At 45.5% G+C, this 9,195-nt stretch overlaps 1 protein-coding gene across 1 annotated transcript; it reads right to left on the bottom strand.

Moving 5' to 3' along the window:
* Nucleotides 1-1,744: 1,744 nt before the first annotated feature.
* EMWEY_00038990 (hypothetical protein, conserved) lies at nt 1,745-5,317 on the bottom strand (the record flags this gene model as incomplete). The annotated part of the gene is made up of 4 exons (XM_013478708.1): nt 1,745-1,803; nt 1,940-2,029; nt 2,154-3,479; nt 3,628-5,317. 4 exons carry the CDS (start codon nt 5,315-5,317, stop codon nt 1,745-1,747), a joined length of 3,165 nt encoding a protein of 1,054 aa, XP_013334162.1.
* Between the last annotated feature and the right edge of the window lie 3,878 nt (nt 5,318-9,195).

Raw genomic sequence — 9,195 nt, 5'->3', positions numbered from 1 at the left:
CAATGACAATGACAATGACAATGACAATGACAGCAGCAGCAGCAGCAGCAGCAGCAGCAAGAGTGTCTCCTTATTACCATCTACTACTATACGTAGTCTTAGTCCTCTTTCCTTAATATGTTTGCGTATAGAGGAGACAAAAGGAGAAAAAGTGTCTCTTTTCTCCTGCATGCAGCAAAGTGTCCCCTTTTGCTGCTTATTTATATTAATAGGAGGAAGAGGAGTTATTGATTTGCTGCTGCAGCGCCTACCTAAGGAGACACCTAAAAAGGAGACACATAAGGAGAAGGAGACACATAAGGAAAAGGAGACACATAAGGAAAAGGAGACACTTATTAATAAATATAAAAAAATACGCGCTATGCATATGCAAGGAACATTAGATCTAAGAGGAGGTAACTGTCTCCTTTTTATTTATTTACTGTCTCCTTTTTATTTATTTACTGTCTCCTTTTTATTTACTGTCTCCTTTTTATTTCCTGTCTGTCTCCCTTTTTTTATTTACTGTCTCCTTTTGTTACGTGCCTCCTTTTCTGCTGTCTCCTTTTTTTCTCTCTCCTTTCCCCTCCAATGCTGCTGTACTCCTTGGCCAAATACTCCTGCTGCTGTTGCTGCTGCTGCTGTTGCTGCTGCTGCTGTTGCTGCTGCTGCTGCAGATGGTGCTGATTTACCGTCTCTGTATGGTACCTTCTGCTGTCTCCAAGCAGCAGAAGAAGACGAAGTGTCTCCTTTCTTTACTGCACACTTTGGCGTAAGTACTCCTTACCTTGGCTAGCTAGCTAGCTAGCTAGCCTGCTAGCTAGCTAGCCAGCTAGCTAGCTAATTAACGAACTAACTAGTTGGCTCCCTGTCTTAGCTAGCTAGCTAGCTAGCTGGTTGTGATTAGGTAATAGAGGAGGGTAGTTCTTTGCTGTGTTTGTTTTATTCATTTATTTAATTTATTTAATTTATTTAATTTATTTATTTAATTTATTTAATTTATTTATTTAATTAATTTATTTATATTTATTTTGTGCATGCACAGGCAAAAGATATATTTGCTGGTCGTCGTGGCAGTTGCGAGTTTTGGGGCTTTGCTATAGATAAGAAGGGCGCATGCATTCTCCCTAATTAATAAAAAGAAAAGGTGTCTCCTTTTTGTTGACTAGGTGTCTCCTTTTATCTATCTAGGTGTCTCCTTAGGTGTCTCCTTAGGTGTCTCCTTTTAGACAGATAGGAGGGAAAAGGAGACAGATAGGAGGGAAAAGGAGACAGACAGACGCAAGAAGCCACCAACCCTCCCCTTATTAACACTCTTAACCTGCTTACTGCTGCTGCTGCTGCTGCTGCTGCTGCTGGTGCTGCTCCATCGCCACACGCTGCAGCAGCAGAACCTGCAGCAGCAGAACCAGCAATAGCAGACGCTACAGCGGCACAAGCTGCAGCACCACCTACTGCTGCAGCAGCATCACAAGCTGCAGCAGCACCTACGCCTGCAGCACCTACAGCAGCTGCAGCTGCTGCTGCTGCTGCTGCTGCAGCAGCAGCAGCAGCAGCAGCACCAAGCATACTCAATCTCCGATGAAGATGTGCCTAAGAGACGATTTTCTGCATCGCATAAAACGCATGCATCCTTTGTCTCCTTTTTTATATAAAAGAGGAGACAATTTTTATCTATTTATTTATTTATTTATTCTTTTATTTATTATTATTTTATTCTTGCTCCTGCTGCTGCTGCTGCTGCTGCTGCTGCAGTCTCTCTTTCTTACCCCTCCCTTAGCAGCCTCTCAGCCCTCTGCATTTCATAGTAAAACAACTCGCTGCCTGCAAACGCATGCATGCATAAATACGTGCATGCGTGCATGCATGCATTTCCTTGCATGCATGCATGCATGCTGCTGCTGCTGCTACTGCTACTACTGCAGCAGCAGCAGCTCCTTGTGGCTGTACCCTCGCTTACCTTGAGGCCTCCTATAGGTGTGGTGTCTCCCCACCTCTATTGGATCTTCTATTGTTATACCAAAGGAGACACTTTGCTTAGTAAAGGAGACTGCAGCAGCAGCAGCAACATAACGAGGCCTAATAAAATGCATTAAGCAGCAGCAGCAGCAGCAGTTGCTGCTGCTGCTACAGGTGGTGGACGTATACACCGCAGAAAAGCAGCAGCAACTTACTTTCTTGCTGCTCCTCTAGGGCAATCAATAATTCATCTATTGTCTTCTTTTCCTTGGGGGTGTATGATGAGGTAGGTGTCTCCTCAAGTTCAATAGCTTCCTTCCTCAACCTTTGAGCTGTCTCCTTTGCTGTACCTGCTGCTGCTGCTGCTGCTGCTGCATCTGTTGCTGCTGCTGCATCTGCTGTACCTGCCGCTGAGCTACTGCAATGTTGCTGCCTGTCTCCTCTGCGGGGAGGCAGGACGTGACCTGGGGAGACCGCGGAGACAGCAGGTGTCTCCGTTGGTGTCTCCTTTTGTGTCTCCTCTTTTTTCCTTCCCCCCTTCTTGTGTCTCTCGCCACTAAGTAGATATTTAGGTACATTATTGTCTCCTTTTATAGAGACAAGAAGAGAAAAAGAATTAAAATAATAACCAAAGAAAACAAAAAATGCATGCAAAAGAGATGCGATTGTCTCCCAATCTTTTTCCGTCAAAGGAGACACCCAACTACCTGCTGACCTGCGACTTCGCTGCTGGGATCGATCCCCCGATCCCGATCCCGATCCCAGCGCCGATCCCGATCCCGATCCCGGAGTCGATCCCGATCCCATGGGGCTTCGATCCCTCGATCCCGAGAGGAGACATTCTTTGCCATGAGTCAGTGGACTGACCAGTGGTCTCCCTTGGCTGTCCCCCTCAGGTGTATCCAAGGAGACAGCACCAGCAACCTGCTGCAGCATACTTAGTGCATGCATAGATCCAACATTGTCTCCTTGTTGCTGTTGTATAGGCCTTATCTGTTTAGTGTCTCCTTTTTGTGTCTCTTGTGTCTCCTTAGAGGGGAGGAAGAGATACCCTGGTACATAATGCTGCAGCCACAGCAGCAGCTGCTGCTGTGTTGCCCCTCTTAGTACAGACTGCAGCAAAGACAAGACACGGGGGCCCCACAGATAAGTGTCTCCTTTCTTGAGGAACCAAATACTATGTCTCCCTCCTACTATCTCTATAGGGAAGGAGACAGAAGGAGACAAAAGGAGACTGTCTCCTTCTACGTGTCTCCTAAGGTGTCTCCTTTCCCCCGGAAAAGGGGAATGAGGAGATGCGGTCTCTAGTAGAGAAGCAGATGGGCCCTGCGGCTGCTGCTCCTGCTGCTGCTCCTGCTGCTGCTGCTGCTGCTGCTGCTGTTGCTCTTGCTCCTTCTTCGGCTCCTCCTGCTCCTGCTCCTGCTGCTGCAGCGGCTGCTGCTGCTGCTGCAGCTTAGGCAACAGCGGAGGGGAAACAGACTGCAAGAAGAAGACGACCAAGAGAACCCATGCATAACTCGAGAGACAGCCGTCTCTTGTACCTGAGCACAGTAGCAGACGCATGCAGCAGCAGCAGCAACAACAACAACAGAACTCCTGTGTCCTGTCTCCCTTTTCATGTATCCTATCTCCTAACTGTATCTATCTATCTATCTAGCTGGCTAGCTAGCTAGCTAGCTACCTGCTTACCTGTAAGTCCCCTGCAGTCTGCCCAATGTTTAATAATACGTACTAAGGGAGGAAAAAGGAGACAGTTATTTGCGTATTCCTTAAGGAGTAAGGAATTAAGGGGACCAAGGAGACACCCTGTTGTTATATCAAAGGGGACAGGAGTAAAGTGTCTCCTTTTATATATAATATTATTATTAAGAGGAGACTCTATTCCTTCTGAGTGTCTCCTTGTGTCTCCTCTGTCTCCTCTGTCTCCTATAGAGGAGACAGAGGAAGGAGACAGTAAAGGAGACACTATAGATCCGTCATAAGGAGAAACTTGCCATGTTCTTGCTATTATAGGAATAGAGGGAGTGTCTCTTGTGTCCCCTTTTTCTGTGTCTTCTGCTGCAGCAGCTGCGTCTGCTGCTGCAGCAACTGCGTCTGCTGCTGCAACAAAGTGTCCCCTTTCTTGTCTGTCTCCTGTCTCCTCCTGCTGCTCTTCTTTGTCTCCTTGCTCGTCATCAACTGTCTCCTTACAAGAAAGGAGACACTTAGGGGAGAGGAAACAATGCAAAGGAGACACCTGACCATTAGGAGACACTTCTTTATTAGAGGCTTTGCTGCTGGTACTTGCTGCTGCTGCTGCTGCTGCTGCTGCTGCTGTGTCTCTCGGGTGTCTGTACACCCCACGTAGCAGAGGGGGAGCAACAGGAGGGACAATGAGCTGCATGCAGCAAAAGAGACCATCTAATTCTTTTTCTTTATTAAGGAGACAATTAAGTCTTGTTAGTATTGTTGCTGCATCTGTACGAGGAAGGAAGCCATGGAGACAGTTTGTCTCCTTATAGACACGACAGAGGAGACAGTAAGGAAAAGGAGACACTTGTTGGTTATACAACAATTCCTTAGGTGTCCCCTTTGTCTCTGCTGCTGCTGCTGCTGCTGTTGGTGCTGCTGCTGCTGCTGTTGCTGCTGCTGCAGTGCGGCAAGAAGAAGGCAGCAGCAGCAGCAGATCTATATCTGCTGCCCAGTCTCCTAACCCTGTAAAGGAGGAGCCATAAGGCAATAGGAGAGGAGGAGGAGGAGGCGGGCCTTTTTTATTGTCTCCTGTTCTTATAAGAGTGTCTCCTTTTTCCTTGTCTCCTTCTCCTGTCTCCCCTCTTAATTCCTTATACCATGACTGTCTCCTTATTCTCTTACCAAGGAGACGCACAAGGCTACGCCTCTGCCTGTCTCCTTTTAGTGACGGGCGTAACTCCTCATCAAGGGCCTTCAGTTCTAAGGCAATGCTGCTGCTGCTGCTGTTGCTGCTGTTGCTGCTGTTGCTGCTGCAGACTGGAGACAGTTGTGGCTGCTCCATTGTCTCCTGTGGTGGTATACTGTCTCCTGCTGCTGCTGCTGCTGCTGTACTGTCTCCTTTTATTTGCTGCTGCTTATTTAGCCACGGATTATAAGGCCTAATAAGGGGATCTAAGAAGTAACAAAGGGCCCTTGCTGATGCATCATAACTCTTAGGGGGCAGCAGCAGCAGCTTGCTGCTACTGCTGCTGCTAACTGTCTCCTTGCTGCTGTTTGTCCTCTTATGTAGCAACTCTTTGCTGTCTGCCTCCTTTGTTTCCTTATAAAGGGGAGATTCATTTACCGTCTCCTTAGCTCCTGCTGCTGCTGCTGCTCCCTTGGGTGTCTCCTCCTGTGTCCTGTCTCTGCCGTCCCCTTTAATTGACATAAGTGTCTCATTTGTGGTATCTTCTTGGCTTGCTGCTGCACTAAGGAGACACAGTGCATGCAGCCCCGCTTGCTGCAGCAGCTGCTTGCATGCATTAGCTAGCTGTAAACGGAGACAGTTGGGGACACTTAATGATATAGGGGCAGTAAGGGAAGAAAAACAACGAAGGAGACAGTTATAAAATACTTCCCTTATAACTGTCTCCTCTGGTGCATGCAGTGCCTCTATGTGCTGCAGCAACGGCTGCTGCAGCAGCTGCTCAAGGGAGAACAGTGCTGCTGCTGCATTGGAGACAGATAAGGCTGCATATACACGCAAAAGGAGACAGACACACAAGAAAAGGGACAGTATACAACAAAGGAGACACCTAAGGAGACACCTGCTGCTGCATGCATGCAAAAATAAAAATAAACAAACAGATAAGAAAGGAGACAATAAAGGGGAAACACAGAGAGACACACATAGCGCTGTTAAGGAGTTAATTACCCCCTGCTGCTGCTGCTGTTGCTGCTGCTGCTGCTGCTTCTTGATGGGGTGTACGTACACCGCAGTGCCTCTAAGGCCTCATACTCAGCACAAAGACGCAGCAAGTAATTCGTTAGGTCTTCTCCTGTAGTGTCTCCTTTATTAAGGGGACTATAGGTGTCTCCTTTTATGTCTCCTCCTGCCCCTTCTGCCTCTTCTCCCTCTTGTCTCCTTATAGGCGGCTGCTGCTGTCGTCTTGCTGCTGCTGCTGCTGCTGCTGTGTGCTGCTGCAGACAAAGATGCATGGCGTCAAGTAAGAACTCCCCTGCAGGAGACAGAACTGTCTCCTTATGATCAAGGAGACAGGAGACAGTTGTCTCCGTAAATAGTTGCTGCTGCAGGGTGTAGGGATTAATGTGCTGCAGCAGCTGCTGCAGCACATAAAGGAGACGCCTAGAGGAGGAGGTGAGGAGACACCTGGAGGGGGGAGCAGCACGAGCAAGTCTAGCAACTGTCTCTAGTGCCTCCTTTATTGTCCCTTTATTATATATTGTCTCCTTAATAAGAAAAGTGTCTCCTTTCTCCTTGTCTTCTTTCTCCTTGTCTCCTGTCTCCTTGTCTCCTTTTTTTATTAAGGAGACAAGTGCTGCTTCTGCCTGCAGCAGCAGGAGACAGGGGAGGCTGTCCCTTATAGGGGAGGAGACACTTAATATATTAATAAAGGAGACAGGGGGGACATCAGGTAGACCTACACTCATGCGTATAGCCCATAGACAGTTATCTATCTCCCAAGGAGGTGTCTCCTTTTTATTTATAAGTGTCTCCTTTTTATTATTATTATTATTATTATTATTATTATTATTATTATTATTAGGGGTCTCCTTATTATTATTATTATTATTATTATTATTATTATTATTATTATTATTATTATTATTATTATTATTGTTAGGTGTCTCCTTTAATAATAATATAGAGAGACAGTCCCTCTGCAGCAGCGCAGCAGACAGCAGCAATACCTCTGATGTTGCTGAGGGCAGCGCATGCAAAAAAGCCCCAATTGTATTAAGAGGGGGACTTATCATCTTATATATATATAAGACAATAGGTGTCTCCTTTTTTGTCTCCTTTGCATGCAGGTGTCTCCTTTATGTCCTTCTTCTCCTATAGGGAAAGAAATAAATAACCTGTAAGTAATAAAATAAATAAAAAAAAACATAATAAGGAGACAGTCCCCTTAGGAGACACATTTAGAGACACATAAGCAGTGCTGCTGCTGCTGCTGCTAGCAGCAGCAGCAGGACGGTCACTTGCTGCACACACAGCCTTATATAAAAAGGATACACTTGCTGCTGCAGCTCTTATGTATATATAAAAAAAGGGGACAAGGAGACACCTTATCTAATAGGAAGAAGGAGACACAATAAAAGGAGACAGGTAACCTATTAAGGGGAGGGCCCCTTACACTGGCGCAAGCAGCAGCAAGGAGACAGGGAGACAGCAGATAGTCTCCTTATTGTCTCCTTTTATTTTATTTTTTTATAATAAATAAACTATGCATGCATATAAAAAGGAGACACTTATGCATGCATGCAACATTTACTTCTTATTCCTTAATACACATAGCAAGGAGACAGGAGAAATAGACAAGGGACTATATACTATATTATATATTATATAGTATAATATATATATATATATATATATATATATATATATATTAGGAGACTGTCTCCTGTTTATTATATTCTATTGGCCTATGGCAACCTCATAGAAAAGTGTCTCCTTTATAGGAGACTGTCCCCTTTTATCTGGGTATACTGCTTATATTTATATATTATATATAATAAATAAATAAATAAATAAATAAATAAATAAATAAATATTTACATTGAATAATATTAATTATTCTTTATATAGGAGATTTACTAACCCTCTCCTAAGGGCAAGAAGCAAGGAGTGCTGCTGCTGCAGCACTTGCTGCGTGCTGCTGCAGCAAGTGCTGCTGCAGCAAAAGGGACGTTTGCTGCTGCGCAGCAGCAAAGGGGACAGTCTGCTTTTCTCTTATAGAAGAGAAGAAAGGAGACAGTCTCCTTTGCTGCAGCAAAAGAGCAAAAAAACAAGAAAGAGAGACACAGGAGGAGACACAGACCCTCCTGTGCCTATAGGAGACAGGAGACAGTGTCTCCTTTTTATATTAAGGAGACGGCAACTGTCTCTCTTATAGAGGAGGCAGATAAAGTCCTTAATAAAGGAGACAGATAGATGCATAATAACCTGCAGCAGCAGCAGCAGCAGCAGCAGCAGTCTCCTCTGCTGCTGCTGCATGCATAAGGGCATTGTGTATTAAGGTGTCTCCTTTTTATTGTATACAAACGGAGACATCTAATAAGATAAAAAGAGACACTAAAAGGAGACAGGTACCTAAATATACTATAGGGGTAACTGTCTCCTCTCTTTCTTGTTAATAAAGGAGACAGGTACCCTATCTGTCTCCTTTCTTTCTTGTTAATAAAGGAGACAGGTACCCTAACTGTCTCCTTTCTTTCTTATTAATAAAGGAGACAGGTACCCTATCTGTCTCCTTTCTTTCTTGTTAATAAAGGAGACAGTTACCCTAACTGTCTCCTTTCTTTCTTATTATTAATAAAGGAGACAGTTACCTTACGATGCTGTTATTACTCCTGTATCTACAAGATAAGGAACCTCAGCAGCAAGCCAGGGCCCCAACTGCAGCACAACACACGCATGCACTTGCTGCCACTGCTGCTGCTGCTGCTGGTACTCTTGTCGCTATTATTCCTGCTACTGCTGCTGCTACTGCTGCTGCTACTGCTGCTGCTACTGCTCCTGTTCCTGTAGCAGCGCTGTTTCAGCAACCCCTCAGGCAACGTTGCTGCTGCTGCTGCTGCAGCAACGGCAGCAGCAACAGCAGCAGCAGCAGCAGCAGAAAAGTAATAGACTTACTCCAAGGGCCAATGCATGCGCTATGCCGAACTTTGGGGCATTTTTACTCCATAGAGGAGCAAAGTGTGCATCAAGGCAAATACGCCCTCCTCTGCATGCATGCGGCAGCAGCAGCAGCAGCAAAAAAAAGCCCCAAATACTGCAGCAGGAACAATGGCGGCTGTTTCGAAGTCACAAGAGGAGGCAGCAGCCACAACAGCAACAACTGCTGCAGCAGGAGCAGCAGCCACAACAGGCAGCAGACTAACAGCAGCAAAAGCTCCTGCAGCAGAAGCAGCAGCAGCAGCAGCAGCAGCAGCAGCAGCAGCAGCAGCAGGAGTTGTACCTGTACATCTTGCTTGTCTTGCCATCAAGCTCTGGCAGTCGCAATTCAATTGGTGTTAATGGATATGTTGGAGGAATCTAACAAAAAAAAAAAAAAAAAAAAAAAAAAAAAAAAAAAAAAT

This window comes from Eimeria maxima, genomic scaffold (genome assembly GCF_000499605.1).
Source record: "Eimeria maxima Weybridge genomic scaffold, Emw_scaff613, whole genome shotgun sequence".
NCBI classification, from domain to species: domain Eukaryota; phylum Apicomplexa; class Conoidasida; order Eucoccidiorida; family Eimeriidae; genus Eimeria; species Eimeria maxima.
This window is presented reverse-complemented; position numbering and strand designations above follow the sequence as displayed.